General features: G+C 36.2%; 1 protein-coding gene across 3 annotated transcripts in view; it reads left to right on the top strand.

The window, feature by feature from the left end:
- Positions 1-9,020: 9,020 nt before the first annotated feature.
- ERO1A (endoplasmic reticulum oxidoreductase 1 alpha) overlaps positions 9,021-22,702 on the top strand; it is a 43,858-nt gene continuing 30,176 nt past the window's right edge. The window contains exons 1-4 of one of the 3 annotated variants that reach the window (XM_039865114.1): positions 9,021-9,366; positions 17,649-17,768; positions 18,592-18,675; positions 21,429-21,467. In XM_039865114.1, coding sequence (XP_039721048.1) covers positions 9,253-9,366; positions 17,649-17,768; positions 18,592-18,675; positions 21,429-21,467 — 357 coding nt within the window. In that variant the 5' untranslated portion in view covers positions 9,021-9,252. The remainder of the gene's footprint in view (positions 9,367-17,648; positions 17,769-18,591; positions 18,676-21,428; positions 21,468-22,702) is intronic. The other 2 variants (XM_039865113.1, XR_005653335.1) reach the window with 2 other exon arrangements.

The following is a 22,702-nucleotide window of genomic DNA, read 5'->3' on the forward strand; positions in this document are numbered from 1 at the left end:
CAGGCCAGGCTGGATAAAGCAGGATGCTGTTACCCTGGTCGTCCCTGGAGAGGCCTAGGTATTCTTAAATTACTACTGTCCTGGAACCACAAAAGACATTGAAATAAACTGAGATGGAAGTGAAGTACAGAATGTGCAACCTCCATATATAGCTTCGATAGTCTATTAGTATGACACAGCACTATCCAAGACCTCCAGGTACAGAAAGAGTAGGCTATTTCATTCATTTATTCATTCAGTGAATGAGGTACTAAGTATATGATCCGGTGGGGAGATGAAAAAAAATAATTTCAGACTAATAAATGAAAATAAAACATGATGAGAGTAAGGCGAGGAGAACTAATTTAGAAAAGATATGTGAGATAAGGAGTCAGCTGTGCAACAAACTGGAAAAGAACCTTCCAAACAGAGGAAACCGCAAGTGCAAAGATCCTGAGATGAAAAAGAGCATGGCTCATTTCCAGCAACAGAAATGAGGCCAATGAGACTGACGATGCGGGGCACGAGATGAAGATGCTAAAGTAGACCATCAGTAATTTGAAGTCTCACAGGACTGTCTTTTGGATTTCTGTGCTTTTGGACAAATTAATTTCTCAATGCTCTGTAAAATGAGCATAATGATTATACCTATATCATAGGGATGTCATGAGTATTAAATAAGATAGTGTGCCTATCACTAGTAACAACAGCGGGCACATAGTAAGCATTCAACGGTGTTACTTTAAATTATTTATTTTAAGGGGAGTAATGATCTCAGTTTTTGCAGTACAGGTCCCTATTGTTGCACCTATTCCCAAAATTGTTCCTGGAGAGAATTTATTGTTATTACAATAGAATCAATCAAATTCCCAAATTCCCCAAATAGAGTCCATTTGATCTCATCTTATTCAGTGGCCCTGGATGTTTGAATTTAACTAGGTATATCCTACCTCTACATATAAAGTATAAATTTATGTGAATTAAATTACCAAAATCACATAAAATGTCTTCAGATTTATTAGGAAAAAAATCTTATGTGTATTGTGTGAATATTCTATTCCGTTTTTCCGAATATAACTGGGTATTGCAGTAGATAACAATAGAAAATGGATTGAGCAGGAATAGTCCCTTCTCCCACTCAGCTGCAACTATTGTCCATCCATATTAAAATATATCACCTCTGACATCAAGAAGTAAAGAAGAGAAGATGAGACAAAGAAAAAGACATCTCATTTCTGTTCAATTTAATAAATATTTGCGAGCGCATACTTATGTGTTATTTCAACATAACACATCAATATTTCAAACTCCTTTGACCTGTGTTCTTTTTCTCTCACCCATCTGGCAAAATTCCCACTTCAGATGAATCTCCTATCTATTTTCCCCATGACAGCACTAGAACAGCCCTGTTCCTTTTTTATATGCACCCGTAAGACTGTATTCTTCTTCCTCAGACAATGCAGCTCAATTTGTAATTATACAGTCATAAGTATGATTAAATGTTTAATGTCTTTTCTCCCAATAGACTGTAAGCTCCAGAAAAACAAAGACTGTGATTATTTCTTGCTTATTATTGTATTACCAGAATATGTTTACAAGTTATTGAAAGAATATGTGAATATATTAGACACTACGATAGGTAAGCAGAGAGTCAAAGATTAAGAAATATCATCTGTCCTCAAGGAACTTACAATATCATAGAGTATAAAAGAAGAGATATGAGAAAGAAAGTAGTGCTATCTTGTTTTTTGGGAGGCCATTAAAAGTGATGTCATAACAAACAGTAATGAGATAGATTTAAATCTTCAAAAAATTATTTAAGGATAGTATAGTCTCCTAATTGACTTACTTATAATTTAGCATTGATGGATGTTGTGGTTTTAAATTATGTACACAAATTCTTTGTTATTTCTTACTTTGAGAAGTGGAACCTAATCCCTCCACCCACCATCCCCATCTAACAACTTGCTCTGGACAAAAAGAATAAAGTAGAAGTGACAATACACAACTAGAGGCTGGATCATAAAAGGCATTGAGGCTTGCGCCTTGCTCTCCCTTGGTTCGCTCCTTCCGGGGGAAGCCAGCTGTCACGCCGCGAAGATACATCAGCAGATCTTTGCAAAGGCCTACATGGCAAGGGATAGCCAGCAAGGAACTGAGGCTCCTGCCAGCAGCGATGTGAGTGAGTCATCTTGGAAACAGAGCCTCTAGCATTAGGCAAGCCTTCAGATGACTGAAGCCTTAGTCTTGATTGCAACGTTAGAGACTGAATCATACCTAGTTTAGTTGCTCCTGAATTGCTGGCCCACAAAAACTGTGAGATGATAAAAGTTCATTGTTTTAAACCATTAAGTTTTAAGGTAATTTGTTACACGGTGATAAATAAAGAGGATAGGAACTGATACTTTTCTAGAGAGAAACTGGGAAGTAGTACCAGATAGGAAAGTAGCAACTACTTTTGTTCACACATGAGCCACAACACTTGAGTCTTTAGAAATTTGTCATCCCAAATATCTACCCCGAAATCCCTACCATAATGCACTTAATTGAATGTGTCTATGGCTAAGCGGTAAGATATTGAAGTAGACATAGAAATTAGAATTCCTAGGCTTTGGGGAAATATACTTCTTTTATCAACGTAATGCATTAATATAGTTGTTATTTTTTTTAAGTACTACAAGGCTTAGATTAAAAAAAGAGGCATCTACTGCCCCACCCTATTCTACCTCTTAGTCCTATTCCCCTATTCTTTAATATGTTTCTTCTATATTTACTTCCATATTTCTCAATAATATGCTTATGCTGCTGTTTCTTGATAGATCAATTTTAAGATTTATCTTTTGACATCTTCACAAGAAAGTTAAAGATTTAGCACTCATATCTCTCCAGATCTCCACTTTCCCTACCATCATCCTTCATACATACAATACATAAAAGTTTTGGTTAAATCACTATCCAATATTTGTCTCACTGTGGGGCTATGTGAGTCAAACAATATACTATAGTTACATTTGCTTTAATGTAAAACTGTTTTAAACTTCCTGGAATTTAAAAAGCTGCCTCATTCTTTAAGTGTGCTTAGTTTATTTTTAATCGCTTTTTTTTTCCAACTTCAATATAAATTGTAAACTCTGTCCGAATAATGTTTTTCAAAAAGTCAGTCACATCAGGTATCCCTCCAGTCCTGTGTTTTATCCAGAGTCCCTCTTTTTGGAGACCTCCATCTTCTTGCTCTAATCTGGGCTTTCTAGGGCTGTTGCATATCTCTCTTCTAGAACTTTTTAAATTTCTCTCTTGTGTGTGTGCTATCTTTTCTGACACCCAGGTCTCCTCATTTTTGTTTACTTCTTTGTTTGTTTGGATCATATCCTCTCAGTAATTTTCTCAGAAAGATGTAAAAATGTACATTATTCTTCATATATAACAGTACCTTAATTCTACTCTCAAATTAAATAATAGTTTAGCTATCTATAGAATTCTCTCAGAATTTTAAAGGTCTCGCTCCATTGTCCTGTAGCTTCCGATGTTTCTGTAGTTGCCTTTCTGATTCTCAGTTCTTTGTAGGGACCAGGTTTTTTGATTTTCTTTCTGAAAGTTTTATCTGTTAGGGGCTTTTTCCATTCATAGAACTGGGCAGTCAGTGTGCCCTATCAATTTAGATTTTGGCTCTTTTCGTAAATAACTTCTAAGATTATCATCTCCTCTGTTCTCCACTCTTCCTTAGTGGTACTCTTATTAGCCAAACTCTGTTCTCCTTGAACTAATCTTCTTTTTTTTTTTTTCATTTCTTCTCATCTATATCTACCTCTGTCTTTTTATTCCACTATCCAGGAAATTTCCTCAGTGTCTCTTTGAACATTTCTGTTGAAACTTTATATTTTGGCTATCATATATTTAGTTTCTAAGAACTCTTTCTTGTACTCTGTTCCTTTTTATAAAATCCTGCTGTTATGTCTTTGACAATATTGATTACCGATTTTTGTTTGTCTTCTTTTTTTCCCTTTTTGTTTCCTCAAAGTACTTTTTTTTTTTCCTATTTGTTTTGGTCTCTCTATTTCACTTCGGAAGCTTTCTCTAACAATCTGGCAAGCCATGGTTTTCTGGTCTAGAGTCAGTAAAATAAAAAGACATTAGAATTCTGACTGTGTGAGTGGGAGGAAACAGTTTTTTTGTTGTTTTTGATACCATTATTTATTCCTGGAAGAGTTTTTCACCTCCTTTTAGAATGCTAGAGATCAGATGTGGTGGGGGCAAGTGGAGGGCAGGTGTGTATAAGGTCTGCTGTTTTGGAGCTGAGCCTTACAAGTGGTCTACTGGAGGCAAGGAGGAATTTTAACATTCAGCATGGATGTTAAAAGACTTAATCTACCTTTTTTCATTTTGCAACTCTCTCTTTTCCCTTTCTCCTCTCCCTGGAATTGTTCTAAGTAGAGTCCCTGGGTTGTAGCCACTCTTGTTTCTTGACTAGATAATCCTGATCTCAAAATATTTTCTAAATGAATTTTAGATAACTTTATTTTTTTTCTAATGAATCGACTGGTAGTTGAGCCCCTACTTCATCATTAGTTTTCTCACATCCATACTTTTGAGAATCTTCTCTTGTTAATTCCAATTCTATTGTGTCTTCTTTTCCATCCATAATTACTTCTGCCCAAAATGATCCCTTCGCTATTAGGCTTATAGCATTTGTTTGAATCATAATCACGCATTGCCCCGTGACATCTCATGCCATTATTATCTTTTCAAGTTTGTTAGTTAATTTATTTGTACATTCATTAATTCACTCAGGAGTCATCTTGCAAAGCACATACACAAAGCTAAATGCTGGAGAACCTGAGACTACCAAGGCAAATTTCTCTACGGGGAAAAACTATACATAAACATATATTTATTCCATGTAGTAAGCACAAATTGTATGACCTTATGGAACCAAAGAGAAGGAATCTAATTCAACCACACAGGATGGGGGAGATTAGAGAGATAGCCATTGAAGTGTGGGTGATGAGCGTGAGACAGGGAAAAAAACATTTCAGGAGAGGAAACAGAGTAAGCAAAGACCTGGAGGCTGGAAACAAGGTCTACTTAGGAAATTCTTAACAATTCACTGCCTACAAGGCAGAGAGGTGTTGGAGATAAAGCTGAAGAAGTAGGTGGGGCCAGATCATGGGGACTTTGAATGTCATGCCGAGAATCTTGAACTTGATTCCTCGGACAACTGGGAACATTGAAGATGTTTAAAAAGAGGTGTGACATGGTCAGATTTACATTTTTGAGAAACTGGGCCAGCGTGGAGGCTGTTTTCTGAGGGGTATGAGCTTAGAGGCCGAGTGGTCAGTGAAGGTAGTGTGGCAATAAATCAGGTGAGTGACGACAAGGGCTGAAACTTAGTCCTTGGTCATAAAGTGGGAAAGGAGGGAATAAATAAAAAGCAGAACTGGCAGGACTTGGTTTATCAATAGGTAGTGGGAGGTAAAAGAGAGAGAAGAATTGAAGATGGTTTCCTGCTCTAGGTGTCAAGATATAAATGGTAGTGTAATCAAACATTTCTGAGAAAATCAGACAGATGCGTCCAATAGGCGGTTGGGTTTTGAAGCTCAGTGGAGCCATCTGGAAAAATGAACTTGGAAGTCAGTTAAAGAGAAATTTCAGGAGGGTGGATCTGGAAACTAGATTGCATGGTGAGTCAAGGTATGAATAGGAAGTTACAAAGTGAAGTCAGTTCCTATCTGTCTCTTGCTCTTTCAGGAATATGAAGTAAATAAAGAAAGTGAAGATAGAGCTTAGGTGGCATGTCTCCCCATCTCAGATGATCTCAAGCTTCTTGAGAGAAAAGTCTAACAATGTACCATGTGTGCATTTGTATTCAGTAACTACTAATTAAATAAGTAGATCTAACCAAATATCAGCACCAAATTTTCAGGTTTTTACTTAGTCTTTCTTCCTCTTTTGTGTATCATAATATTTCTTTTCCTTGACCCAACCTTGTTTCTTTAAATTATTATTTCCATCTAGTCTATTCAGTGCCAGAAAACGTTTAGGAACTGGAAAGCTTCTCACGGAAATCTTTATGTCCTTTTGAGAAACTAGGCTCAACTTGTTTCCGGCTTTGGTCGTTAAAAAAAAAAAACAAACAATAGCTGTTATTTGCACAGTAATCAGAATTCCATCAAGAAATGCTGTATTCATTAAACCTAAGTCATCTTATTGTTATAATGACTAGTGGTAGAATAACAAAGTTGTTACCTTATTCATCTCTAAAAAATTTAATGTTGTTTAGCAAAGTTATAATAGATGGGAGGCTGGACTTGAAGAGATAAAAGATTGAACTATATATCCTGTGAGTGCTCCTTAAATAGTTACTGAATGACTAATCAGTTATTTCATGGGCTCTAACAAAGGTGAAATGGTTGCTAGAGCAGACACAGTTGAAGAAGTAAACTCACACAAAAGTCCGACTTGAAGGATTCTCAGAGAAATGTCAGTGAGAGTTACACCATATGTATAAACTGCATTTTATACATTCTAAAATCTTTTACAAATCTGAAAGGAAAAAACTTAATTGTCAAGAAAATAAGTAAGATCCAGCAATATCACTTGTGGGAATATATCAAAAGAAAACAAAAGCATTATCTCAAAGAGATAGCTCTAATCTCATATTTATTGTAGCATTATTCACAATCACAAAAGTGTGGAAACAACCTAAGTGTCTGGCAATGGATAAATGGATAAAGAAGCTGAGGTGTACATATACAATAGACTATTATTCAGCCATAAGAAGGAAATCTTGCCATTTGCTACAATGGATATGCCTTGAGGGCATTATGTTACGTGAAATAAGCCAGACGAAAAAAGATAAACACTGCATGGTATCACTTATATGTGGAATAGTGATTTTTTTTTTTTTTAAAGTGGAACTCATAGAAACAGAGAGTAGGAAAGTGGTTTCCAGGGCCTAGCGGATGGAGGAAAGAGGGAGTGGTTGGTAAAAGGGTACAAACTTTCAATTATAAGATGAATAAGGTATGAAGATCTAATGTATAATGTGTGACTATAGTCGATAACCTTATATGCTGAAATTTGCTAAGAGAGTTGAATCTAAATGTTCTCACCAAATGAGGGAAAAGGGTAAATATGTGAGATGATAGATGTGTTAACTAATTTGATGGAGGGAATCCTTTCACAATGTGTATATATATCGAATCACCACGATGTACACTTTAAATAACTTACAATTTTATTTGTCAATTATACTCCAGTAAAGCTGAAAAGAGACAATAAAATAAAAAAAATAATAAAAAAAAAGAGGTTGTCTATTATTTCTGATTTTTCATCCTAGGAACATTGACACTTTTAAACTCTTCCAAACCACAGGTTCTTGCGTCAGGGTGAAACACAGAGCTGATTCATATCCAGGTTGTTCTTCTGCAATTTTAGGCTTTATTCCATTTCCCTTTTCATATTGTGTCTCTCATTTTGATGGCCTAATCTTTAAATATTAATACTGTGGCCACATAAAACATATTTTCATTTTACAAACATGTGCTGAGATGCTTCTTGTTAAGATGTTTGGGTGTCAACAGGCACAATCCCTGCTTAAACAGTTTAAAGAGATTACAATTCAGTGGTAGAAACACGAAGTAAAAAATATCAAAAGATTGAATGCTAAATTTCATAGGGTGTCCCTGAACGTGCAGCAACTGGGCCTTATACATCTTTATATGTCTAACATCAAGCTCAGCTTGGCAGAGAGTAAATTTATTGTATTGAAATTCATTTAGAGACTGGAACTAGGTGAAGAGGTAACCAGGAAGACCTCATAGAAGAGGAAGTGAATAAGCTGGGTCTGGCCTAGAAGGATAAGTAGGATGTATGTACATATATAATGAAAAAGAATTTTCCGGGTAGAAGAAGTTTATATTAATATATTATCTATTATTAATATATGTATTGATACCTACATGTGGCATGTTGTAGATATTAAAATCAGAGTTTCCCAGTCCCTCCAGGATCTCAGATGGTTGGTGACTTTTTTTTTTTCATTACATTCAGTATGCTTGGCAGTGATGGACAGAGCTAAAGCTATGGGCTTTGAAGTAAGAAATACCTAAGTTTGAGTCTCACCTCTACTATATCACGTCATTGAATAATGTATATAAACTTTCTATGCCTATTTTTCTCAGCCAGAAAATAGAAGTGATACCTATTTTGGTTATACCATATTTTAAGCTACTTCATTAAATGATGTCTTTTTTTTTAAAGGTTTATCAAGAAAAAAAGATAATTTGAAATATTTAGACTTTTACTGTATAAGGTGTTAGAAAGCTTTCCAGTTTCAATTTACAATCTTCTCCTTGAAAACAACAACAAACTGATAGACTAGCCCCACGGCTGGGAATCAGAGGACCTGTCTCTATCACGACCCAGCTCCCAGTCCTGGCTCACACCATCTCACCCCTCTGGCCTGTTTCCTCTTGTACAGTGAGAGGAAAGTCTCCACCTTCGCTGTCCCATACAAAGCCACATTTGATTATGAATGTGGCTAGTTCGTATAAAATACACAACGGCTTTCGGAGATAAAAATAAAAATGTAAAATATAGATTCTATTTTGAAACATTTTGCATATTGGGTTAAATAAAATATAACATTAAAATTAATTTCACCTGTTCCATATTGTTCTTTTGATGTGCCTACTGGAAAATCTACATTACATATGCAGCCCTGGTCTAGATGATCGCTAACATCTCTTTCGGTTTTAAGACGACCAGGGACACTGGGGACACGTATTCGTGCGGTGGGATACGGAAGGACTGATCAGGGGGGCGCGCGGTGGGACGGGACCCTGCAAGAAGACACAGACCCCTCCGGCTCTGGGTCTTGGAGTAGGAAGGACCTCGACTCCCGCGCGGGGGCTGCGGGCGGGCGGGGCGGGCCAGCCAGGCCTTGTCTCCAGGCTCGCGGCGTTGGTGGGGCGGGGGCGCGCGCGGCTGTCGGTAGGGCGGAACCGGGAAGCAGGTTCGTTCGTCAACCTCACGCGCGGGAAGGAAGCGGCGCGAGGACCCAGGGAGCCGGCGCGGGCGCCTCCGCACGTCCGCAGGCTCCACTGGGAGGTGGCGGCCGCTGAAAGGCTGGATCGCCTGAGGGCGGGCCGGGGAGGCGGCCGGGAGGTGGGGCGCTGGAGGGGGCCGGCCGGCGCGGCTTCATTTGTGGACGCACGGCCTGCGCCCCAGTGCTGGGTTCTCCGAGGTGCGCGGCGACAAGCGGCAGGAGTGGCTATGGGTAGCCGCTGGGGCTTCCTGATCCGCTTCTTGGGCGCAGTGTGGCTGCTTGGCTTGGGCCACTGCGAGCAGCAGACCCCAGAGACAGCGGCGCAGAGGTGCTTCTGCCAGGTGAGGGGTGTGCGAGGCCGTGCTGCTCATCTCGGTGCCCCCAGTCTTCTGCCTGCGCTCTTTCCCGTGCGCCCAGGCAGATGAGGGGCTGGGCATACATCCCTGCATCTTAATCCTCCCGGAACGAGCCCCTTGTGCTTCTGCTTCCTGGCTGGGCTGAGTCCTCTGCAGCTCGCCCGGGTCGGTGTGGACGGGTCTCCCACCGGAGCCTGGACCTCGAAGTGCCCTCCCGCGTTTCAGATCAGGCGTGGGTAGAGAGGTGTGGGTGCACTCTGTGTATTTTTACCGAATTGATTTATGCATCTTTGTTGGTCTTCCCCACCCGGAGAGGGTGTGCGCAGTGTGCATACACACTCGATATCTCAATATTTGTTATTTCTGCAGAACCTGGGTCTTTCTAACTTCTAACTTGACCTGGAACTGTGTATGCTGTGCCTGTACTGGATGTCTCCGCCAGTCTTTCTGGCCAGGACAGTTTTTTGTGGGGACGGGGGTGAGGTGGGGTGAGGGGTCTGCTCTCAGATCTCCTTGTCAGACAGGAGAATGGCTTCGTGTGGCTTTTCTGTGTCTAAGCCCAGTGCCTGGTGTCTTTGGGGTGGCGGTTACCTTGTGTGGCCTTTCTTTTTCCTTACTGTAATGAGATTCTCAAACTGTGACAACCACATAACTGGTTTGAATTGGGAGGATGGTCCTTACTCCTCAGTGCACAAATTTGATTACAAGCATATTATGATCATTTCCTTCTGTTAGCAACAGATGAGCAAAAAATTAAAAAAAAAAATCCAGGTTTCTGGATCTACAATGCTTGTATTGCTCTTAAAGTCATCTTTTGGTTGGCTTCTGTTGATAAAAATTACTTATACAAAATTGGGGGTGGATTTTAAGTGGATTTACTATTCATTTATTATCAGAAATAACATTTTACATGTGTAGGGGCAATGATACTATTTCACAGAGGACAGAAACAATTTAAATATCAGGAGAGGAAGAGATATCTTTTTCACTGCTTTATATTCTTGAATTTTGTTGTTTTGCTGAGTAATTCGGCAGTTTTGTTATTTGGAAACGTAAGAGAAGTTGAAAGGAAGTTGATGCTTTACAACTAAGATTGAAAAGCTCTTTTACCTTCAGTGATTGTAAGTGGCACACAGAAAAGCGTCATTTTTTTTCTGATTACAATATAATGTAACACAAAGTTTAAACATTTAAAGAGTTTAAACATTTAATAAGTAAAATATTAATAAATGCCTTTAAAATAAGGTATTTAGGACTTCAGGTCAAGATAGTGGAGTAGGTAAATGCTGTGCTTTCCTTTCATGATCACATCAAAATTACAACTAGATTATAGAACACCACCCTTGAGAACCACCTGAAAACTAACTGAACAGAACCCTTATAACTAAAGATATAAAGAAGCCACGTTGAGACTGGTCTGAGGGTTGGAGATGTGAACCGGACTGGTCACATACCCATATGTGGCGGTTAAGAACTGGAAATGATATCTTGGAAGGAATTAAGAAGTACAAATTGGCAGTTAAAAATAGTAATGGGGATGTAAAGTATAGCACAGGGGATATAGTCAATAATATTATAATAAGTATGTATGGTGTCAGGAGGGTATTAGACTTATTGGGGGGATCACTTTGTAAGTTATCTAAATATCTAACCACTATGCTGTACACCTGAAACTAATATAATGTTGGATGTCAGCTATAATTGAAAAATTTTTTTAAATGAAAAAGACTTCCCCCCCTAAAAAAAATAAGGTATTTAGTATTGAAAGATGTCCAATATGGACATTTTCAACTGCATTCTAGAGGTTGGATAATGGAATAAAAGTACATGTCAAGCTTTTCACTTTTTGCCCTCAATAACCTTTTCAGATATCTGACTAGAATTGGAGAGCTATTAAATTTTTACATTTATTTTCTTTTTCTTCTGATTTATGTTTAAACTTTTTTCCCCCTTTCATAATATTTTCAAGATTTAAATACTGCCCCAACACAAAAATTTGTTAGATCCCTTTCTTTTCCTTATAGAACAAGAGTGGCTATCTGTTTTTCTTTTCAGGGTCAACTTTAAAAAATAATAAATTGAGGGTCACATACTAAAAAACAATTTTAAGAGAAATTTAAAATAGCCTACTTAAATAAACTTAAGAACAGAGACCATCATTTCAATTCAATAAGTGAAACAAAATACTTTAGTTCTGTTATGGTCAATAATGGAAGGGATAGGAGTAAGAGGAAAAGAGGGGAGAGGGGACAATGATTAAGAGACACGAAGAGAAAAATGGAGACAAGCACATAGACATGCACACAAAAACAGAACAAAAGAGAGAAAGAAAAGAGATGGAGAAAGAAAAGATAAGGAGAGATGAATGGTGGAAAAGATATCTTCAACAAACATTTATAAATAATGATCTGAGTATTTGGGGAGAGGCAAGGATCCTCAGCATTTAGAAAAACAAGTTAGTAAATTATGTCAGAAACTAAATTAAAAACTATATTTTCACCTTATGTTTGGAAATACAAGTTAAAATCTTCTCTGGTTCTATTTGCTGTATCCAATTAGCTGCAAAGTGCTATGGATTCTGTTTTGTTAATACCTCATCATATACCTTTCCTCCCTTCCTATTGCCAGTCCCTTTTACCACTTCTTTGAGTTACTACATCATCACCTCTCACCACACTGTTGCATGGCTTGTAGTAGGAGTTCAGTTAATAGAATATTAGCTTTCAAGTGAGCCACAGCAGGATGTAGTTAGTTATTCAATCTTAGAAAGTCATTAAAGTAAAATGTACAAAGGTCTACAAATAATCAGATTAAATTCAATAAACATTTATTGAGGCCTACTGTGAATGAGTTTTGAGAGATCAAAAAATGAATTAAAAAATTAAAAATTTAGTCCTAATTCTCGACACTCCAGAGTTCTGAGCCTGGTGTGTAATTGGTGCTCAGTAGGTATTAGGGAAATAACAATATAAGACGTGAACACTGCTAGCAGGAGTATATTCTTCTAATTTTTCTGTTTAGCAAGCCATTTGCATGTTTTTCTGGAACTGATCTTTCAGTTAGGCCGACGACTCCAAATGAATCTTTAAACTTAGTGACTATATATACTTGTTCAAATCAAATCCCACTAAAACCATTGCACTGTATGTTAAGTATTTTTTGATAACAGTGCTTTAGTGTTAGTTGCTGGAAAAAATGTGATCAATTGCTTCAGACTTGTAAATCTTCCTTATATACAACCTCCATTTTTTTTTGAAATCATTCTATTAAATATTTTTTTACATAAAAAATTGGACATTTTTTTTTCCTTTTGGTGTACAAGTCTATGTAAAGTTTGTGTAAACAACCCATAATCAGGATCTATTTTCTTTAAAACAAACTAATATTTGTAGTATTTGTTGTAATAGATGTGAGCTTGAAGTAAATGAAGACTTTTCAGAGTTTCTTATTTCTTTTTGACAATTATTGCCCCCATTATGCATGATTAGAGAGGTTGAATGTAACAGAAATTTAGTTCCAGCTCATGGAATCCCAGGATTCATTTTAAAGAAATAACCTCAGAAGAAATATTGAAGCCCAGATGTGGAGGTAATTTGGACATCTTTTTCATTTAAATTATTTAGAAACGAATTTGATAAAACATTTTAACTACATAGTTTACAATCTTAATCTGGCTAGTGCTAATAATACTCAGGTCCACTTAGTTAAGTGCAATAAATCTCTATCAGGCTAATAAAAGGAGAGCAGTTCAGATAATCCAAAATGGCTACTTTGAAAACGGATTATTTTCCATTTGGAGTGCATTGTAGATACACTCCACATACGTGTATCTTAGCAGATTTTCCTGTCAGGTGTCCTGTTTAGGTCAATTAAAAAAATTTTTTATTTGTTAGTCAAGAGTGGCCAGGCCATGAAAAAGACACTTGATAATATGTTTGGTGGTGGGTGGATATAAGCCCAGGATTAAAACTTAGTCAGCGGGATTTTTGAAACAGGTTGTACTAGAGAGATGTCCATTGACTCTCAGTGCTTGCTACATTCCAGGATTTTCTGAACAAAGCATGTGGAACAAAAAACATGCTTCACATTGGTTGTTCTACTTTGAGTCACTTAATAGCAATTTAAAGTTCTATCAAGACCAAAACTTAAAGCAGAAATAGCTTTTAGCATTCATTCCATATCCTTAGACTGGTACCAACTACCCAGTATGAAATCTTTGTTTTCATGCTTTTATTATTGAATGAATACTTTTCATGTTCTTTTTTATGGTCACAAAACACAATAAAATTAAAAACAGCTAAAGTTCTTTGCCAAATAAAGCACACTTTGAGCACTTTTATGCAAAAAAAAAAAGGTATTTCATGTTTCATATGAATATGAGGAATATATTCTTACAGTGGTTTGGGATAGAAATGATAATCTGTGGAAGGGGTTAGAAGTTCTTAGTACACAAGGAAACTATTTAGAAAGTGTTTTTGTTTTGTCTTTCATTGAAAACTAGAGAATACCTCTTACCAGAGAATAGTGAACAAGCAGGCCAGTGTTATTTTCTTTTCTCTTGCTTTTTGTGTAGTATTTTGGTATTTGGTCCAAACTCATCAATCAATGGAGAAAGTGATTGAGGCTTCTTCGGCAACTAACTTTTGGTTATCTAGTTCTATGTTCCATTGGGGCTACAGATGCAAGATTTTTGGAAAATTTTAACTGCAAACTTGGCCTATTTTTTTTTTATATGTATATATTCATTAAAAAAATGTAGTTTGCTTTGGGGAATAGTAAGATCCCTTTCACTGAAAGCATATAAGTGGTAAGGTAATAATCATCAACACTTACTGGTATTTTTAAATTTTGTATTCAGATTGGAAACTGAGGCCTAGAGAGGTTAAAAAATGTGAATAAGATCAATAACTAATATGTAGTAGGGGTGGGATTCAACCCTAGAAGGCCTGACTCTGGATCCTGCATGCTAACCATTGTTATGCACTGCCTCCTCCTTGAGGGTTTATTGGAGGAGGTGGTTGTGTTGCTTGGGAGGTTGCATTAGAAGGCCTTCAAAGCCTTTCCAGCTCTTAAGAAACTAGGACATTAAACTGGGTGATGCTATGTCAGGCCCATGTTGGTCCTTGTATCTACCATCCCTCAACAAGGGCCTTTTAATCGCCTCCTATTAGTTTGGGCCCCTACCCACAGCTGAGTATCACCTGAAGCCTAGAGCAGTGAGCTTCAAATTTTAGCATGCATCAGTCACTTTGTGTGTATGAAAAGGGGGATACATTTTTTTAAAATTCAGATTTCTATGGTATGGCCAGAATTCTGTTTCACTTCAGGAGATAGGCGTAGTAGTTATTTAAGCAGCCTTAGTACATTCTTAAGTGCAGCATCAAGTCACCTTCTTTACAAATTCGCACCTTTTGTTCTTAGCTTAGGTAATAGGATTTTGCTTTGTTCCCAAGATTCTGCTCTGGGTCTGTTAACTGGATATCTACCTTGGTCTTTTCCTGAGACTCTATTCTGGTAACGTACTTGGTTCTCAAGTTTCTAAAACTGGACCTGGCATCATACCTGTCAAACTTCCTACCAGGGACCAGGTTCTGCTTCCTATTGGCAGCCTTTACAAATGGTCAGATGGCTTGGATTCCCAAATATCTTCCTGTCTCTCCTTTGACGGGCTCTCTCCATCTACTGAAACTCTGGCCAACCCCCATTCTACCTCCTTAGCTGTCCTGCTACCTGCTGAGTAGTTGGGAATACTTCCTACTCAATTTCTAAGAAAAAAGGCAGGAGATTGTCAATTTACCATGGTCCTGCCTTTTCTCCCTCTGAGGTCTCTAGTTTTTAAGCCACCTCTGCTCCGGACGCATCTTGCATTCTTTTCTGCTTTGGGGCTTCTTATAGCTTCCTTTATAATTAAGATGTGGATCCACAGAATGTTGAGTGCAATAGGTAGGTTGTTTACCTTTGCTACCTGCTTTCCTTGCTCGGTGAGTGCATTCCTGCCACTTGAGTTTGTGTGATCCAGAGCACTGAGCATCACCATAGGTGACATGGTGATACCTAGTTATAAGTAGATAGTATGGTACTGCTCTCTAGTGAATGAGAGTGACAGTGGGCAGCACTCATTCATTCACCCATCATTTCCACAAATAATTATTGATCATCTACTGTGTGCTTTCTAAAAAGTACAGTGCTAAGTACCGAGAATACAAAGGTGAACAAACATGATTTTTCTCTCAAGGATTTTAAACTCTAGTGGGTGGGAGTCAAATAGATAAATTCAATACAGTGAGAGGTAATCCTCATATATGTGGACTGTCATGGGAGCACATAAGAGAGGCAGTTAACCCAGCAGGGGTGAGTGGTACTGGTGGGGCAGCTTCTCAAGAGATGTGATGTCTGAGCCTGAATGTTGAAGATAGATTTTTACCTTAAAAGTGAATTACTCATATGGAAAAATGGGTTGTTTCAAATACTTTCTCTCAAGTTTTTTGTGTTTCTTTTGTGACTTAATGTCTCTATCTGGCATGTGTTCCTTTGGCCTTTGCAGTCTTTGAGCCTATTATTCTTTGCATAATAATTTGTATCCAAGGGGAGAAACAGTAGCTATTTTATATCCTTAGAAGTTCTGCTATTAAGATGTAAAAGAAACAGGTGTAAAAAATCAAATCATCTGGGTTAGAAGCACTTTTGTTTTGTTAGAGTCCAAAATTAGGACTCTAAGGTTATTGTATACTCAGAGATCTTTTAACAGGAAGCAAGGATATATTTGCATATGAAATGAACATAGTAATTACAGTGACAAATATGTAGATCAGATTTCTAGAAACTGAATTAGTCCAAAAACAAATAAGACAAGGCAAATTGGTAAAAACAACAACAACAGCAACTTAGTTCTTGAATATTGCTGTGATTATCCAAAGTATTCTTGTCTCTTAGGTGAAAAATTTCCATTACTGTTTTGCGATGTTTTGAAATTAAGTAGCGTTGGATTTTACATATTCCAAAAGGAAAACATCTAAATTCAATATTTCAGTAAAGTAGTATTTATTTGCTTCCTTACCACTAGATTAAAAAAAAAAATTTTGTTGGCAGCAAGTCTCCCTAAAATAAAATTAAAAGTAGTTTATAATGCAAATATTCAGACCAAAGTATGATAAGGATCCTTTTTCTGCAGCATGCTGTATATTTTTTTAAATTTTATTTACTTTTTAAAGATCATGATCTATTTATTACTTACTTAAAGCAAAGCAATGGTTTATTAATTCTGTTAGGTATTTGCCTAGCCCCAAATAAACATCTAAGAATTTTAGTTTACAATTTGGTAACACTAATTATAATATGATTTCCCATTGTATCCTTGTATAGGTCCATTTAATAATTTGATTTAGTAAATCCAGTTGAGACATCAGTTTTAAGCATTGGAAGATCAGAATTGGCAATTTGCTATCTCAGTGTTGCTAACAATAAATAATTTCTAAGCACCATTTCAAACCTATAAAAATTGTCATGGCCCAATATTTGAGGGACTTTAGATTTTTATAATGAATTATCGTTCGCCTTATAAATTCAGTATCAATCCTTTTATATATTCACCAACCTTGTCTCTGACCTATACATCCTTTAGGAAACTAAAATAAAAGAGAGAGAGATAACTGAATTATAAGAATATAGTCTCAGAAAAGCCATGGGTGGGAATGCAACTGGGCTTCAGGAAAGATGGGTAGAAGTAGGAGCTGGAAAACACTAGGGAGTCTAGTAGCATGTGTTCTCTGTCTCCAATCTCTATTTCTTTGTGCATCTTTTAAAATCTTTCCTTTCTCTGCTAACTGGTTCATGTGCTCCTCAGTTCACATGGTGGAATATAGTCTGAGTTTCCTCGTTTACTGGTCTAGCCATAGGAAGAGACATCTCTGCCTCTTAGTCTCAATTCCAGATTCCTGGAGTGGAGACCATGGCCTGGTTTGAGTCAGATGCTCACCCCTGGTCAGGCCTGGTGGGCAGGGTTACAAAGTGGCTGCAGGGGACCAAACCTTTGGTGTGCATGGATCATTATAAGCTCAGTATACCCTGCAAAAGTATCCACTGCATTCCTCTAGGTCTATAGTAAGAGCAATAGCATTACTAGATTATTGTCCTACCTCATCTCAGAAAATTTCGGGGAGGAGAGAGGATAGGGTTGATTGAGTAGTGGGCTTTCATCATAACCATGGGAGGAAGAGACTGTTAAATCTAAGACATTTTGATTTAATATTTTGTTTTCTTTGTAACAGGTTAGTGGTTACTTGGATGATTGTACCTGTGATGTTGAAACGATTGATAAATTTAATAACTACAGGCTTTTCCCAAGACTACAAAGACTTCTTGAGAGTGACTACTTTAGATATTACAAGGTATTTTTATTTTCAATTCTTTGTAGAAGAAAATGTAAAGTTTAAATGGATAATTACATTTTTCTTAGGCATTACTAAGCCTCAGAATTGTAATTATTACTTAAAATTGATTGAAGCTATGTTAGAAAAATTCATTTCACAAGAACGAACCATGTGGTTCTGAAACTACCCATTGGATACTTTTAATTTCAATAACTGAGTTTTGCACTCAAAAGTTAGAAACTAGTTGGAATAGAAACTATTATATGTATTGTTATGAAAATTATGAGTTGTTTATAATTTTATAAAACATCAAATTTATTTCAATTAATTAAAATAATTAAATATTTTTGATAAACTCAACTTTATTCTGACCTGTATTATTTCAACAAGTCACTTGTCATATTTCATTTCGAAATATCTATTGAAAGAGTTTAGAAAACCTGATCATTGGATTATAGAGTTATAGTCTGAGTTCAAAATTGTCTAACTGTTCTATTTTGTTAACTGTTACTTGCTTAAAAAGAATAGAAGTCGAGCAGTGATGACCTCAGCTACTTTGACTCCTAGTTGTCATTGGTTTAGGGTTTGTTTAGTAGCAGTCTGTGTCTTTCTAACCAACGCTACCAATTTACTTACACAAGCTGCACATTTATGTTATCATTAGAACCTGACAAGTAAAAGTGAAATTAATAGAGTTTTATAGAGTTTCTAATAGATAGGAAGTAGAATAATTGCAGCCAATAACATGACCAGGTTATAGCATTATAATTCAATATCTCTCAATTATAAACTTTCTATTTTTAGAGATTATCTTTAAACTTTTTCTATTATTATTTTACAGGTAAACCTGAAGAGGCCATGTCCTTTCTGGAATGATATCAGCCAATGTGGACGAAGAGACTGTGCTGTCAAGCCTTGTCAATTTGTAAGAACCATTTAAGAACTGTTACGTCTTTTTTCAAGTAATTGAAACTTTTTTAAATGGGCCAATAAAACTAAAATAATATTAGGCCAAACATAATGTTTAATATTTACATATTAAAAATCCAAATTTACAAATATAAAACCAATTTTGAATTATACTACCTTCATAATAGAATTTAAATTTTGTGGTTAATATAATTCTTTTACTCATTAGTGAGATTAATACAAACAGTCTCCGACTTAATCAGTGGTTCAATTTATGTTTTTTTTTGGCTTTACAATAGTGTGAAAGCAATACGCATTCAGTAGAAACTGTACTTTGAATTTTGAATTTTGATCTTTTCCTGGGCTAGCATATGCCGTACTATACTCTCTTGTGGTCCTGGGCAGTGGCAGCAAAATGATTTTGCCCAACCATAGGCTCATGTAAGTGTTCTGAGCATATTTAAAGTAGGCTAGGCTAAGCTATGATTTTAGGTTATTAGGTTAGATGCATTAAATGCATTTTGACTCAGTATATTTTAATTTATGATGGGTTTATTAAGATATAACCCTATTTTAAGTGAGGAGCATCTGTAGTTCTTTTTGCTTGTTATTTGTTTTTCTTCTTATATCTTACCTGAACAAAGTTATGCTTATAGTATAATAAAATGAGGTTTTTTTTCTTTAAAAGATAATTAGATGATGTTTATCCACTTAAGTATATTATAGAAAGGAAGGAGTTGTGTCATGATTAGACCCAAGATTTTGGAAACATAATTGGCAATGTTGTAGGGGGTTGGGGGAAAGAGGAAGAAATGAAGAAGAAACTGGTAAAAGAATATCAGTTAGCAATTGAATGTAATTTGGTTCAATAGTGAATATTTTTTGAGGGTCTACTAGGTGCCATGACTTGGACATATAAGATGAGCTTTTATATTGAGCTATGGTTTACTAAGGGAGAGAAATACTAAGGGATTATTTCAATACAGATGTGATAGCCCAATAATAGATATACTGAACAGGTACACACTATGGGAGCAGAGGGGAAGGGAAAGCAGAGGAGGGAAACATGAGAAACTACTACATTTCTCTTAGGATGAGCCTGGCCTCAGTTCTGATATTTCCTAAGTAGGGCAGTCTGTCAGAACCAAAGAGTGACTAGAGATCACTTCAAATACCTTGAAATACTTGCTTCAGCCTAGATAATCAGCTTTCATAGCTAGCATTTGTATTGTACATTACTGATATTTTGATATCTCATTGTTATATACTTCAGTATGCATTTTACAAAAAGGACATTATATCATGAACATAGTGCAGTTATCACACCTAAAGCAATTAATAATTCTTTCATAATCTAATGTATGTACAAGGTTAAATACAGTTAACTCATTATATCAGGTGGTGTGCTGCTGTTTTGTTAATACCTTTTCTGAGCTAAACAAGGAACCAACACCAATTTCATTTGTCAACAGTTTGATTTCTTTTCAGTTCATTTTTAGAGTTGGTTCATGTTATACCCTGGGACCCAGCAGAAGATAGAAAAATAATAAAAATTAAAATTCTCTTCCTCATACTTGGTGCTTTAAAATCCATATCCTTTGATTTGCACCCCTGATTCCAGAGAATATTTGAATGTGGCAGATGGTCAACCCATAGAGGCTGGAATCTCTCTATAAACTGAAAAGCCAGTTATTTATTCCCTTTACAATGAACTAAAACAACATTCTTTCACCTCCAATATTAATTGTCCAATGTGAAAAAGAATAAAATAGCCAGTATTAATCTGGCAATGAGAATTGAGCACTCTGGTGGTTAAGTCTTTCCAGAGATCAATTTGGGAAATGTATCAAAAAAAATTAAAATGGTACATATTCTTGGACCTAGCAATTCTTATAGGAATTTCAGTAAATTACTAAAATAATTAAGCAAATGTTCAAAGATGACTGTAAAGCAGTACTAAATTTTGTAAAGTTGTCAGTTCTGTTGAAATTAGTCTATAAATTTGGTATAGTTTATTATGTTAAAAAAAAATGGAAATCATTGAAATATCTGGCCATAGAAAAAGAACATACATTGACCTAGTTCAGAGTCTGAAAGGGTACACAATGAAGTGATTGTCTCTGTGTGGGTGGTTCCCTTTGGGCAGGTGTAATCTAATTCGGGAATATAGTTAGCATTAGGCCCTGCAATTTAGTGAGTTATCCCAGATATATCATTATCTCTACTCATAGCATCACTTTGATGATAGGCAGATAGGTCCTGTAGTTAGTAAGTGGCCAGTGCACAACTGAAAACCAGTACCATTTTCCTCTGAAAAGAAGTAAGGCTCCTTAAAAAATGATTGATTCTAAGACTGGAACAAGAAATATATAAGGTGAGCTTAGAATATCTTGTCATAACAGAAAACAAAAAATGGTGCCAAAGATTCCTAGGGTACTATCAAAAGGACACAGGTGCAAATATCAAGTAAGCACTTAGTGGGCCCCATACCGGCCAAATGTGGACAATTTGAGCATCCAAAGAAATAAGTGGCTAAGTGGCATTTTTACATTTTGATGCTGTAATGTAATATACGATCAGAATGTGTTATTGAACTTTTTTGTTTACTTGTAAGAAATAATATTAAAACTGCCTATACCTAGTTTAAATAATATGTTAACTTCAGTAATTTGTTTTTAATGAATTTTTCTCGTAAATCATAGAAATTTAAAATATTTTTTAGAAGATAGAATAAATGTCATATAAAAGCATTTTTTTTTTCTTCTTCAGGATGAAGTTCCTGATGGAATTAAATCTGCAAGTTACAAGGTATGTACATATATTTATTAATGTGTCTAGCAACTTAACAAAAATCTTGAATAACTCTTTTCGCCTGCTAGCTACTGCTCCATTTCTCTGCTCCCTTTTAGAGTGAAACCCCTTGAGAGCTATTTGTACTCAATGGCTCCAGTTCATTTGTTCAGACTTTTATTATGGAAAGCATGGAAGAGAAATAAAGGTAGAGAAATAAAAACATGTACTCATCACGCAGCTTCAGCAATTATCAATATGTCATCAGTCTTGTTTTATCTGTACCTCCCACTTCATTCTCCTAGTTACTTTAAAGCCAATCTCAGAAAAATTATATTGTTTACAAATACTATACATATCTCTCTACAACAGAAATATACTTTAAAAAAAATATAACCACAGTCAGGCTTCAGATTTCTCTAGTTGTTTCATAGGTGCCTTAATAATTTTTTTGAAACAGGATTCAAACATATTCTACACATTGCATTTGGTTGACGTGTCACTTATGTTTCTTTCTCACTCTTTTCAAATAAATTTTTGATTTTATAATACTTTTAGATTTGCAGAAAAATTGTACAGAGTTCCCACATACTCCACACCTTGTTTCCTCTGTAATTAACATCTTACATTACTATGGTACATTTATTACTATTAATGGACCAAGATTGATACATTATTACTAACTAAAGTTCATACTTTATTCAGATTTCCTTAATTTTCTACCCAATGCCTTTTTTGTGTTATAGGATCCCATCCAGGATGGCAAATTACATTTAGGAGTCATATCTCCTTAGGTTCCTCTTGGCTGTGACAGTTTCTCAGAATTTCCTTGTTTTTGATAAGGTGTTTTGAGGAGTACTAGTCAGGTATTTGTGGAATATCTCTGAACTAGGATTTGTCTGGCATTATGCTCATGATCTGAGTATGGCTATGTGTTTTGGGGAGGAAGACTACAGAAATAAAGTGCCATTTTTATCACATCACATCACATCACATCACATCATGTCACATTTTATCAACATGACTTATCACTGTTAATGTTAACCTTGATCACCTGGCTGAGGTAGTTTTGTCAGGTTTCTCCATTGTAGATTTACTCTTTATCATCCTTTCCATAGTGTATTCTTTGGAAGGAAGTCACTCTGCACAGCCCACTTAAGGAGTGCTTCATCTCTTTAAGGCTATAAATCGTTTGGAATTTTTCCAATGGAAGATTTGTATTTTCTCCCTCTATTTACTTATTATAGATTCTA

Source organism: Pteropus medius, unplaced genomic scaffold (genome assembly GCF_902729225.1).
Source record: "Pteropus medius unplaced genomic scaffold, Ma_sr-lr_union100, whole genome shotgun sequence".
Lineage (NCBI taxonomy): Eukaryota > Metazoa > Chordata > Mammalia > Chiroptera > Pteropodidae > Pteropus > Pteropus medius.